At 37.9% G+C, this 13,934-nt stretch overlaps 1 protein-coding gene across 1 annotated transcript in view; it reads left to right on the top strand.

Moving 5' to 3' along the window:
• The first annotated feature begins 610 nt into the window (after positions 1-610).
• LOC127647465 (serine/threonine-protein kinase/endoribonuclease IRE1-like) overlaps positions 611-13,934 on the top strand; it is a 97,398-nt gene continuing 84,074 nt past the window's right edge. The window contains exon 1 of the mRNA XM_052131725.1: positions 611-813. Within this exon, the coding sequence (XP_051987685.1) occupies positions 742-813 (72 nt within the window). The 5' untranslated portion in view covers positions 611-741. The remainder of the gene's footprint in view (positions 814-13,934) is intronic.

Genomic DNA, 13,934 nt, shown 5'->3' on the forward strand with positions numbered 1-13,934 from the left:
GTTTACTGTCCATTATTTTTAAAGCCTGATTACATACTGACGTGATGTATTGTGGATTCACTTTTGAATCCAAACAAAGTTAAATCAATAAGAAATGTGAGATAAAATAATTGCATGCATAAAAAGCTGAGCTGTTGAAATGTACTGTCTGATCAGTTTAAAACTATTTAAGTTCATCTTTAATTTTTTTAAAGTTTCTTTATGTTTTTCAAATGTGAGTTGTGAATCTACAATAATACCAAACTTTACCTCCATAAATCCTTTATTCTTAAAACAGTGTGCTTTATTTTAATCTGTCCTAATTATTTTATAAACACAGAAAAATGTATTGTATGCGTAATAATAAAAAAATACATGCAAATCTGAAATATCAAACAAAATCTCTGTTTTCTGCATCACTGTGATATCCTAAAACGCTGTGCTCCACACAGTTTTCAACATGACTGAATATAATAAACTGTTTGATTGAATTAAAAATACCTTTCTCTCAGCGGCCACTGATGATAGCCATAGATACAGACCTCCTCACTTCAACAAAAAAGTCCCGTTTCCGGTCTAAGCTGAAGTGACGTGTTTCACAGCCCCGCCATCTGCGTGTTGTGCGCTTGTGCAGGAGAGTGCTGAGAAACGCTTTGAGCACGACCGATGATCAGTCTTGCGGCAGCACAATGAGTGAACCATCGCTATAAAGCACACACATCTGACGCGTTTCCCTGTGGATCATATCGTGTATATGTGTGTATGATGGCGTGGGGCGTGTGTAGTAGAGCTCTTGTGTGGATTATCACGGCGATTTTATGCTGCCTGATGATGGTGAGTGAAAACTGTTTACCCTCCTCCTGACCTAACAACACTAGTTTTCATGAGATTATTTATTTCATACTGGTGTAATAGCAGCTAATCGCTGGTCAATCATACTGATCGATCACACTCCTGATGTCTGTTCGCTTTGACATGTTGCAGTTTAAGTCTAGAACATGGCTGTGTCATTGAATAAATGTCTGATGTGATGTAATCGGAATATAAAGACAGTAAAGATATGTTTCGATTGAAACACGCGGTGCTGTTGTTACACATGATCTGAGCAGAAACATAAAGCAAATGGCCTTATGTGACACGGCACGTTCACAACTTTATAAACGACCAGTTGTGCCCGTTTTAATGTACAGTACTATGTCACATCACATACCGTACTGTCCTATCATCTGACCTACTTTACTATGCAACACATTATAGTTCTCATGTCAGTTCACGAGCATGTGTCTGTCTATACTAGTGTCACGATCAGTATTAGACAGGACTAGAACTCTATATCACAGAGTCAGGGTACTCAATCTGATAGCATGCACTAACTGATAGGGGTTGTAGGTTCAAAGCCCACAGGTGCTGACTCTTGAACTATCAACATTGTGGCTTTGATCACAACACTGAAGTTTAGGTTTCTCCAGGAGGACTGTATCTGTAATAAGCGAACTACTAAATAAAAAGCGATACGTCAATTACAAACTAGTTACTTAGTTTGTTGTGCTGGGTAATTTCTACAGATTTCCTGATTGGATTCTGATTCTTAAGGTCTTGATTCTATTCACATTTTGAAGAAATTCTCCATCAGCTAAATATTTAGGGGTGGGAATCACAAGGTAACAGGCGATTCCATATAATATCAATATTTAGATCACGATACAATATTATTGTGATTATTTTTGGTGTGTTGCGATTCAAAACTACAATATATTGCGATATTTCACTCAATGTTTCTCATTCGTCTTCATCGGACTTAAGAAATTGATATCCAAATCACCAAATACATTGTTAAATTAATATAAAAGTGCCAGTTTACAAAACAAAGCCAGTGTATTTCCAAATATCTATGTACAATGCAATAAAAAAAAAAATCCCATCACCACAATATTAATGTGGAAAATGTTTAATAATATTGATATTTTGTGTGCAAATATTGCTACAACATCACAAGGAAAAATATCACCATAATTTAAAATATAGATATTTTTTCCCCACCTCTACAGATAAAGCAGTTAATTATAAAGGTAAACTTTTTACTTGGTACATTACAAAAGTATTAATTTAACAAATTACATTTCATTATAACATTTTTGCTACCGTTTGTGTTACATTTTAGCATTTTAAAAATGTCATATATTTCATAAATAAATGGGTTCTCTTAAAATTGCATACAGTATGTTATATTGCATATACACCAATCAGCCACAACATTAAAACCACCTGCCTAATTTTGTGTAGGTCCCACTCATGCCACCAAAACAGCACCAAACTGCATCTCAGAACAGCATTCTGAGATGATATTCTTCTCATAAATATATGTGGTACCAACAATCATCTATGTGATTACCTTATCAGCCAGTTGTGTGGAATCAGTGCATTAAAATCATTCAGATATGGGTCAGGAGCTTCAGTTAATGTTCACATCAACCATCAGAATGGGGAAAAAAAACATGATCTTTGTTATTTTGACCATGGCATGATTGTTGGTGCCAGATGGGCTGGTTTGAATATTTCTGTATCTGCTGATCTTCTGGGATTTTCACACACAACAGTCTCTAAAATTTACTCCGAATGGTGCCAAAAACAAAAAACTTCCAGTGAGGGTCAGTTCTGTGGATGGAAATGTCTTGTTGATGAGAGAGGTCAACATAGAATGGCCAGACTGGAACTGACAATGTCTACGGTAACTCAGATAAGTACTCTGTACAATTCTGAATGCTATTCTGAGATGCTGGTTGGTACTGTTTTGGTGGTACGAGGGGGACCTACACAATATTAGGTAGGTGTAACACCGTTCAATGGAAAGGAGAAGGTGAGAACTGGCTTGACAACAAATAATCATTTAAGGATTAACTTAAAAAGATAAACACATGTTGGGCAGCTGCCTGTAATTTACTCTGTCACACTGCCGTCTCCGGTCACCTTTCCGGTCTTGGGCTTAATTAGGGGCTGGGTGTACAGAATCATGGCCCGGCCCCACCCTCCGCCCTGCCACAGCAGGTTTGAATGGTGTGTGTGTGTGTGTGTGTGTGTGTGTGTGTGTGTGTGTGTGTGTGTGTGTGTGTGTGTGTGTGTGTGTGTGTGTGTGTGTGTGTCTATACTGGTGGCCAAAAGTTTGGAATTATGTACATACTTTGCTCTTATGGAAAGAAATTCGTACTTTTATTCTCCAAAATGGCATTCAATTGATGACAATTTATAGCCAGGACATTAATAACATGAAAAATTACTATTAAAATTAGCATTTTTAAACTACTTCAAAGAGCTCTCATCACAAAAATGTCCACGTGCAGCAATGACAGCTTTACAGATCCTTGGCATTCTAGCTGTCAGTTTGTCCAGATACTCCGGTGACATTTCACCCCACACTTCCTGTAACACTTGCCATAGATGTGACTGTCTTGTCGGGCACTTCTCACACACCTTACAGTCTAGATGATCCCACAAAAGCTCAATGGGGTTAAGATCCATAACACTCTTTTCCAATTATCTGTTGTCCAATGTCTGTGTTTCTTTGCCCACTCTAACCTTTTTTCTTTTTGTTTTTCTGTTTCAAAAGTGTTTTTTTCTTTGCAATTCTTCCCATAAGTCCTGCACCCCTGAGTCTTCTCTTTACTGTTGTACGTGAAACTGGTGTTTAGAAGGTAGAATTCAGTGAAGCTGTCAGCTGAGGACATGTGAGGTGTCTATTTCTCAAACTAGAGTCTCTGATGTAATTCTCCTCTTGTTTAGTTGTACATCTGGTATTCCACATCTCTTTCTGTCCTTGTTAGAGTCAGTTGTTCTTTGTCTTTGAAAACTGTAGTTACACATTTGTATGAAATCTTCAGTTTTTTGGCAATTTCAAGAATTCTATATCCTTCATTCCTCAAAACAACGATTGACTGACGAGTTTCTTGAGAAAGCAGTTTCTTTTTTTTGTGCAATTTTTTTAAACTAATATTGACCTTAAGACATGCCAGTCTATTGCATACTGTGGCAATTTGATATAAAAGTGATTTTCTTGTACCACATTTGCAATTTAGCATGATTACTCAAGGATAAGGTTAAAGTACCAATTTCCTTCTGAAATGGCAAAATCTGTGCGTTATTCAAAACTTGTGTGTGTGTGTGTGTGTGTGTGTGTATATATATATATATATATATATATATATATATATTTATTTATTTATTTATTTATTTATTTATTTATTTGTTTGTTTGTTTGTTTGTTTGTTTATTTGTTTGTTTGTTTGTTTGTTTGTTTGTTTGTTTGTTTGTTTGTTTGTGTCATGGTTTTAGGGTCACTGTTTCGGTATGGTTTGTTATTTATGTTCAGAAAAAACTAAATTATTGCCAAATCCAAAGTAAAAATATTCTATTTGGTAACAAACACTTCAATAGATATGCCCTCACTACAAATCACCATAGTTTTACTGCAGTAACCATAGTTTAACCATGGTATTTGAAGTAAAAGCATAGTAACCACAATATTATCATGGTTACTGTCATGCTTACAATACTATAGTAAAACCATTGTTACTATATGGAATCTACAGTATTGTTTAATTTTATTTTTTCTACCCTTTCTACCCTACCCCAATTTGTTATATCCAATTCCCAATTTGCTCTAAGTCCTCATGGTGACTCTCCTCAATCCAGGTGGTGGAGGATGAATCTCAGTTGCCTCTGGGTCTGAGATAGTCAACCCACCTATCTTATCACGTTGCTCATTGAGCGCATTACCACAGAGCATTACCACAGGTGTGGGCCGCGTTTGGAGGCCCACACCATCCACCGTGGCATCTACACACAACTCGCCACGCTCCCCTCCGAGAGCGACCCACATTATAGCGACCACGAGGAGGTTACCCCGTATGACTCTGGGCCAATTTGGTTGCTTGGGAGACCTGGCTGGAGTCACTCAGCACACCCTGGATTTGAACTCTCGAACTCCAGGGGTGGTAGTGAATCTAAAATGTTACTGTTGTAAAACAATGGTTAATTGTATCAAAAAATTGCATTTCATACTCCACATATATTCAATGATTGGAATCTGTACATCATTATAGAATGATTAACCTTGCTGTTAAAATGGATGCTATAAGGGATGTCGTAATGCAACACAAGTGTTTTAATCATATGCGGAATTCCCACATCTTCATCAACGGAGTAGGGCAACATAACTTTGGCAATGAACACTTCAAGCACTTTAGTTATTGTTATATGTCTGTCCAAACTAGCACTGAGTTCCTTAAAGACGGAAGGGATTGTGTCTGTGTGCAGTGTCGGGCTCACGCTATCTGTCCTCTGGTGATATCAGTGTAAATAAATCAAACAGTGATGTATTACCAGTATACGGCACTCACGTCAAACAATATCTGCAAACAGTGCCTGTTTTGTAAAGGTTTAATGACCATCGCTCTTGTGATTGACTGCAAAAAGAAAAAGTTCCCAGACAGGAGACTTGAATGACGCAGGGGCTTCTATCTTGCGGCTTGTTTTCTCAGCTTGCCATTTTCAATTTCACACTAATGCATGCAGAACTATGATGTCATCAACTGATTTAACATACTTGCAGTTAATAGTACAGATTTTGCCTGTAGAAAGTTGACCCATGTGAAACAGACAGAGCCTGTCTACAGAGCGATTCCGGTGCATTAGCAAAGGTTATAACTGTGCATGGCTATCTGGTGCTTTATTTACTTCGCCAAACTGTAGGATCCAGATGCGTCATTAAACTTGAGATGAACTGCGATGCAAATACTTACCGAACCGTGGGTGGTGAACCGTACAATTACAGAGAACCGTTACATCCCTAATAAATATTTATATATGTATATGTCACATGTTTAATAGTTTACTTGCATTATTTATATTATTTACAAAGTATTTATGTTGACCTGTAGAACAAGTGCAGAAACGTTACTGTTTCTTTAAGAATGGCAGCAGTTCAGCGTGCGTCTCCTGAGGTGTTTTGGTTAAGCACATATTAACGAGTGGAATCACATGGTTTCTTTACTGCTTTCGTGCTGTGTGTGATTTACAGTGAAATATTTATATTTTTGATCAACAATTGACTGCAAAGAGCAGAAAGGGTATTAAAAGAGCCATTATTCAATGATGAATAGATTGTGTGGATCTCTTCTTTGCACTTTTCATTTGGCTCTTACTCTCAACAAGCATTGAAAAGATCTCTGTGCTGAACTTCTCCTCAATACAACTCAATCAATGGGGAGTGAAATCTAAACATTTACAAGCCAGTGGCTAATCACAGATGTGCTTACTTTATGATGTTGTGCTAATCACATTTTTAGTCAAATAGCGCAAAATTTGGTCACATTTGTGGGTGTTTTACTCGCAGTATAGAGGGTTGCATGCGCTAAGAGTAAAGGAAACCTCCCAGAAGTTTAAGAATTGATACCAGATTTTCAAACAAAGATTTTTACTGTATGTTGTGTTGGCATTATAATTTGTCATATATTTACATACGTACTCTTATGACAGAATAAAAGTAGAATGATAAAAAAAATGTCATTACTTATTTTGTTTTATATTGAGTCATTCATACTGCACATTTCTCCATTCAAATGTGTCTGGATGTGTGGCACAGAGGAAGTGAGTGAGCACATGGCAGCTGACCGTAAATGCAGTTTGTGTGTGGGCGTGTGTAAAGGTCTGTGTTCATCTCTTATCTCAGGTGTGTGTGTGTGAGAGTGATGTGTGCAGTGAGTGTAGTGTTGACACGTGAGGGGTAGCAGGCCCAGGCGGAGGGCGCCCTGCCCTGATGACACAGAGCACAAATTCATAATTCACAAATCCATGGTTGACCAAAATTTTGTACAGTGGCATCACAGGCAAGACAGTATAACAGAAATAAAACATGGGTAATAGTATGACAATTTAACAGCTTCAAGTCAAGTGGTTCTTAACCATGATTGAAGGAAAATTAAAAGCTGATGAAAATAAGAAAGTTTTAAGCAATGATTTAAAAACAGATAGAGAGAAGGCAGGCCTCAGGTAATCCGGTAAACTGTTCCACAGTTTGGGGCCAGTGATTCAAAATGCGCGATCACCTCTATGCTTCATCCTGGATCTAGGAACAGACAGAAGTCCACAATCCCCGGATCTGAGTGATCTGGTTGGATTATGCATACAAACCAATTCACAGAGATAATGGGGTGCCTGATTGTTTAAGAATTTATAGACAAATATTAAAATCTTATAATCAGTTCGAAATCATTTTGCAACCAGTGCAAGGAGATCAGGATGGGAGTGATGTGTTCATGTTTACGACTGCCCGTTAAAAGTTGTGCCGCAGCATTTTGGAAAATCTGCAGGCGGGATAGAGCTGATTGGTGCAGGCCAGATTACAGAGAATTACAGTAATCCATGCATGAACAAATAAAAGCATTGATCACTATTTCAAAAGTTTTCCTTGATAGAATTTTTTTTTGTTTTAGCAAGGTGGCGTAGGTGGAAAAAACTAGATCTAATCGCTTCGTTAATTTGTTTGTCGAAAATAAGGCTACTATTAAAGAAAAGGCCTAGGTTCTTAGCGTGAGAATGAGATGAGTGAGAATACCTATGTCAATGTTGTTCACTGTTTTAAGCACGTTTGATCCAAACAGGATCATTTCAGTTTTATTCTCTTTAAAGAAATGATCTGTCAACCAGGTTTTGAGTTCCTGCAGACAAGCTAAGAGAGGGTCAAGAGCTTGTTTGTCATTACGTTTAATAGTTTCTTAGATCCGTGTGTCATCAGTGTAACAATAAAATGACGCCCCATATTTGTTAAAAATGGCGCCCATAGGAAGCAAGAAAATAGGGTAGAAGCGAGGATCGAGCCCTGCGGAACAGCACAGGTAAGCCGTGCCACAGAGGAGGTGTGCTGGCCCACTGCAACAGAGAAGCTCCTATTTGATAGATATGACCAGAACCAATCCAGAGCCGTACCTCGAATACCAACACAATGCTCAAGTTGTGAAATAAGGATATTGTGGTCAACCAGGTCAAATGCTGATCTAAGAGGACCAGGGCCATTCCCAGAGTCTGTAGTCATTAGGATGCCATTGAGTACTTTTAGTAGAGCAGATTCTGTACTATGTAAAGCTTTGAAACCCGACTGGAGAGGTTCAAGTATAGAGTTTATATTTAAAAGTGATTGCAACTGGGTTCAAACTGCCTTCTCCATAATCTTCGAAATGAAAGGCAATTTAGAGATAGGCCTAAAATTGGTACAGATAGTGGGATCCAAAGTGTTTTTTTTTTTAAGGAGAGGTGTCACCGTTGCAAGTTTAAGGCACGTCGGGACACTCCCAGTGCAGAGATAAGTGTTAAAAACAGACAGTAAATCTGGACCAATAGTGTCAAATATTTGCTTGAAAAAGCGTGGTGGTACGACATCATTTGGAGATGAGGTAGGCTTTAGATGTTCAGTGAATTCTCTGCATAATTGGATAGAAATAGGCTCAAATTCACTCCAAACAGCTGTTCAGCTGAACAGGATGGAGTCTCAACCAGGTCACGAACATCAGGCAGCAGCTGAGATCGAATACTGGTAGCCTTTTCAGTAAAGACATTTCAAAAATGTTCACATAGATCCACTGATGTCTCAGGAAAAATAGTTGTAATGGGATTTAAAACTGCGTTGATGGTGGAGAAAAGAGTTCTGGGTCTTTGGGAGAAGATCATGTCTTACACCTATGTGTAAGACATGTAATCGTGTAATCGAGCTTGAAATCATGATGGTGCCTAGAGACTACAATGCCAAGATGTACAGTGAAAAAGGAGTTCCATTTTGGTCTGTTCTCACCCAAAACCAACTGGATTGCTTCAGAAGACATTTATTAAACCACTGGAGTCGTATGGATACTTGGACCTTCTGATGTTCTGGTCACCTTGTTTTCCAATTGTATGAACCAACAGAGATGAGAGATTTTATAAAAAATCTTTGTGTTCTGCTGAAGAAAGAAAGTCATACACCTTTGGGATGACATGAGAGTAAATGATGAGAGAATTTTCATTATTGGGTGAACTAATCCATTAACAAGCATTATTACTTTTTATATACCGGAATTTCCGGACTATAAGCCGCAACTTTTTTCCCACGCTTTGAACCTCGCGGATTAAACAACGATGCGTCTAATATATGGATTTTTCACGCTTTCAAATTTAAAAAAAAAAAAAACACATTCTGTGACGTGCTCAGTTTTTTGGCGGCATGAAGCTTTCATTAGACCAATGAAATTGCCGAACGGGTTGAGGTCAAACAACTTTTTTGTTTACTGTTTAGATTAAATCGAGCGCGCTCAAACTTCCCATCATTCTGATTACGGTAGTCATTTTGTCACCCTCAAGACACGGAGCTTATGCTGGTTAAATATGAAATGTCCAGGATTGGAGTTTAAAAAAAATTATAATTCAAACCTATGTAAAATACAACGTAATATTTCATTTGGAAAATGAGCATATGATGCAGCTTTCAAGTTGAAGGCGATTGATTTGGCTGTTGGAAAAGGAAATAGAGCTGCTGCACGGGAGACGTTGGAAACAGCAGCGTGAGGAATTGACTCAGTGCAAAAAGACAACTAAAGCTGAGGCTATTCAACTCCGACACCGAAGGAGATGACTTCAGTGGTTTCATGTGCACAAGAGGAGGAAGATAGTGACCAATGACTTTCTTGCTAGGCTACTGTTTACTGCAAATTTTGTATTTTTTGTTACAAGCCATGTGTGGCAGCGGGGGCGTGGTCAAGCGCCCGTCCGGGAGAGAAAAGTGGTAAGGGCGCTTACACCTGAGCTAATGTCTAACACCTGTGTCTAATTTCAGTAAGCGTGGGGAGAGCGGCATAAAAAGGCAGCAGAGAGAGTGTGAGAGAGTGAGTGACAGACAAACACACGTCAGTCTAGTGTTGGCGCATAGAAGACCAAGAATTGAGAAACTTTATAAAATTGATTGGAAACATTGCTGTGGCCATTAAAAGCCTTACCTGGAACGTCAAGTGCCCTGCTTCACGTGTCCTCCTTGGGAAAACTGTCACACTGGCACCAGTGTGACAGTTTTCAGCACTTGATGTAAGCGCCCTTACCGCTTTTCTCTCCCGGACGGGCGCTTGACCACGCCCCCGCTGCCACACCGTGTTTCGTTAAAGCCTGAGTAAAGTTCATTTGTTTCAATGTACCGGTAGGCACCTGCGGCTTATAGACCGGTGCGGCTTATTTATGTTCAAAATAATAATTGTTTTAAAATTCAGTGGGTGCAGCTTATATTAAGGTGCGCTCAATAGTCCGGAAATTACGGTAATTAGATAATTATTTTAAATCCATTCAATAGTTATAAATATCATACATTTTTAACATTTCCTTGTATATTCATATGTTAATTAACTGATCTGTTCGGCAATATAGAAAGTTTGCTTACAACTAATCAAAGTTATTGTAATGCGTTACAATACATTTATGTTTGACAGATTTTCATAAGGTGATCAGGCACTTCTGCTGTTGGATCATGGCGAGTGTGAAATTAATAGTATAGACTTGAAAACGTTTGCATGCTGCTTTGTCATTTATCATGTAGGCCTCTTTGATTTGTGGAGTAATAATATTTTTCAGCACCTGCTTCTACAAATGTTGTTACTTTTTTCTTTGACTGTAACCCTTAATTTTTTACCGATCTCCCAAAAATGTAGTGCTCTTAAACAAAATTGTTTACGTAGAGCCATGGGTAAGGTCATAATAATAATAACGATCGACATGCATAGGTTTGCCCATTACCCTGATTTTACATTGCATGTAAACACCTGTGCCACTCGTGCATAGTATGGTGATTCTAATTTTATCATCAGCACATTATGTACTTGCTGTATATGTGCCACTTTGTTTTTCTAGACCTTGTTTTATCTCAGTCCGCATCTTTCCTTATCATCGGTGCATGCACCTTTCTTTGGCTATGCTATAAAGTATCCCAAAGTAGTCTGGTTGCAAATGAGTCAAACGTATGGCTCAGTGCTCGACTAAACGCAAGATGTAATGGCACGAACAAAAGAAAGTAACATATTCCTTAGAGAATAACCCACTTTTTTCAAATCTCATGTAAGCACTGTTTTCTGGCTTTGTCCTTTTTTTCATTATTTGTATTTTTTTTCAGTTTATAATTTTAATGATGCATTTTACCAATGAATTGTTGCAGCCTAGTGTCCATAAATATGCTGTTTTATGTTATCAAAAGTATCAAAAGTTTGAGTGTGCGTGTGTATATATAAAGATTTGTTTTGCCTTTTCCAGTTCGCTTATCTTGAGATTCTTGCCTTCTGAGCTCAAAGTCTTAAGGAAAGCTTATGTCAGCACAAGTTAACACTTTAGAGACGGGCTGATCACACAGGTAAATTGTAAACAGTAGGTTGGCTTTTCTTTAGCTAAAATCAGTCTGTGTTTACTGAAATGTGAAACACTTCCCACAGTGGCCAAAGTGGTAAGTGCTGTTGCCATATGGACCCGTAAGCTCTATTTTGAGGGTGTAATGTCCACAGAGGGGCACCAAAAGTGAGTTGTGATGCGAGTTGTTTTCAGCTGTTCAGGCAGTAATGCTGTGAAGAGGAATGCATTTTTGTGTAGGGATGCACCTATGCTACTTTTTATTATTTAATTTTTTTCCTCTCTTCCGATATCTGAAATCTCAGTATCGGCTGATAGCGATCCCGATCCGATACCAGTGTTGTTGTTTTTGCATAATCAGTTTGAATATCTTTACTTTATTGTGTGGAACTAATTGGGCGTGCTCTTTAATATGTAAAGAAACACAAACCTCTTACTACACATTATTTCAATATAAATGTATAGCTTATTAAGAAAAACTTTAGAGAGGGGGGGGGCAACTTTAACTTTAAAAACCTCTGGCTTTTATTTTGACATTCTGAACTCTCCAGGATGTCCTGTAAGTGTGTCTGTTTGTAGGCCGTTCACAGTAGTTTCATTTGCTTCTTATTCAAGTTCTGGTCAGATGCACCTCCGGTGCTGTTCTAAATGCATATTATAAGTGAACTGAACTATTGAGCATCTACATCTGAGATGTTGTTCGTGAGTAGCGCTCAAATATTGCACGCATTCACTAATGTGCTGCACGTGCATTTCATTTACTTATTAAACAGCCTTTTGTGATTCACAGAGCTATCGTGTGTCTTCAAGTAGCTTTGATTGAAAGGGTGGCCAAAGCCAACATTTCTAGCTTACCACTTGTGAATTGCAGACACGTTACCAACGTCTGCCTTTCAGCAAACAAGTCAGGACTACTAGGTAATCGTCATGTAATTACTAAAGCTGAAATGTTCTTTAAATGGATGTTTCATCTAATGATTGGCACTGGCTTCTGCTTGGTCTTTTTTGTCATTTCATGTGGCTGCTACAATTTCCAATACATCTTTTACAACTTTGCACTACTGCAAAACGACATTTTTAAAATCGTATGAATTCTTCCAGAAGTGGACAAAGGAAGTTGGTAATTTCGACAGCCCTGCTCATGTCACATTGTGTATTAAAATATTTTTTTGCATTTCCCTTTTCTGCTGAGCAGCAGAAGAATGAGGATGTGGAAGTCTACGATCGATGGGGTGGGCCTGATAATTACATGTTTGATAAAGCCTGCAGCGGACAGCACTGGTTCTTATACATCTGTGAACGCATGGCACGAGTAGAGCTGAGCCAGCAAAGTGAAAGATGTCAGATCTCTGCTAAAAATTTTTTGCAATGTGTTGGTTAGTGTGTGTGTGTGTGTGTGTGTGTGTGTGTGTGTGTGTGTGTGTGTGTGTGTGTGTGTGTGTGTGTAGTGTTATGCAATACGCTGATGCAATGTCTCTTAAGCATTATAAGGCACTTGTTTTTAAGCATTTGAATGAGTCCCTCTTGTCAGTTTAATGTTTTCACACTTGAATACTCTTTAAGCTCAAAACCTTTTTAACTGGATCAAAAAGTACTGCTTGAAAAATAACCCAGTTTCTTCTGGGCATTCACACTTACACAGGCCGTTGTCATTTTGATGCTTTTATGTTTTTAAATTTCAATACTGTATATACCATATTAAATAAAATTATGTTATTACACCAAATTACTGGACCTACAACAATCTGCTTTGTGCTTTTATATGTACTATTAACCACTATGGAAACGGATGATAAAATGATTGATTTTTTTTTTTTTTTTTAATTGGTTTCAGTTTAATTTCCTTGGTAGTCTATGTATTCCAGTTCAAGAGTGTAGTCCATCATTTGCTCGTGGTGATTCAGCCAGAGATCAGTGAGGTGCATCACAGTTCAATCGGCAGGTCATTTCTGTGAGATCTATCCTATATCCAAGGTTTAGGCAATGGCATATGTATGGAGCCAGAAATTTGACAAAACAATTTGAATTAGAATGGTGTAAATTTGAATTATAGACTTTTGAATTTGAATTAGAAGTGTGATTTTTCCAAATGAAATATTACATTGTATTTTACATAGGTTTGAATTATAATTTTTTTTAAACTCCAATCCTGGACATTTCATATTTAACCAACATTTTTTTTATGGCACAATTTTATAAATATTTATTTTCAAACAACAAATTTTTGGTTTTGAATTCTTACACTGTAAATATCCCGTTTAAAAAAACGCGGCTTCAAGTTTTCAAGATGAAGAAGAAATTCAGAACACCAAATTCAATATTCTAAAATTCAAACCGCAGAAAGTGGGTCAGAGGTCAATCTTCCGTGTTCCACAGGGAAGAGTAGAGGGTCTCGGAAAAGTCGAACAGAGCATTTTGGCCAATTGCAGGTCGAGGTGCAATAATTCTCTGGCGTGTGAGTGATTCAAAAGGTCGCCATTCTAACCATGAAGTGGTTCTTAAACTTTGATTTATATTTTATGGTTGGCACATTCTCAGCACATAAGACATTTGTC

Source organism: Xyrauchen texanus, chromosome 8, assembly GCF_025860055.1.
Source record: "Xyrauchen texanus isolate HMW12.3.18 chromosome 8, RBS_HiC_50CHRs, whole genome shotgun sequence".
Classification (NCBI taxonomy): domain Eukaryota; kingdom Metazoa; phylum Chordata; class Actinopteri; order Cypriniformes; family Catostomidae; genus Xyrauchen; species Xyrauchen texanus.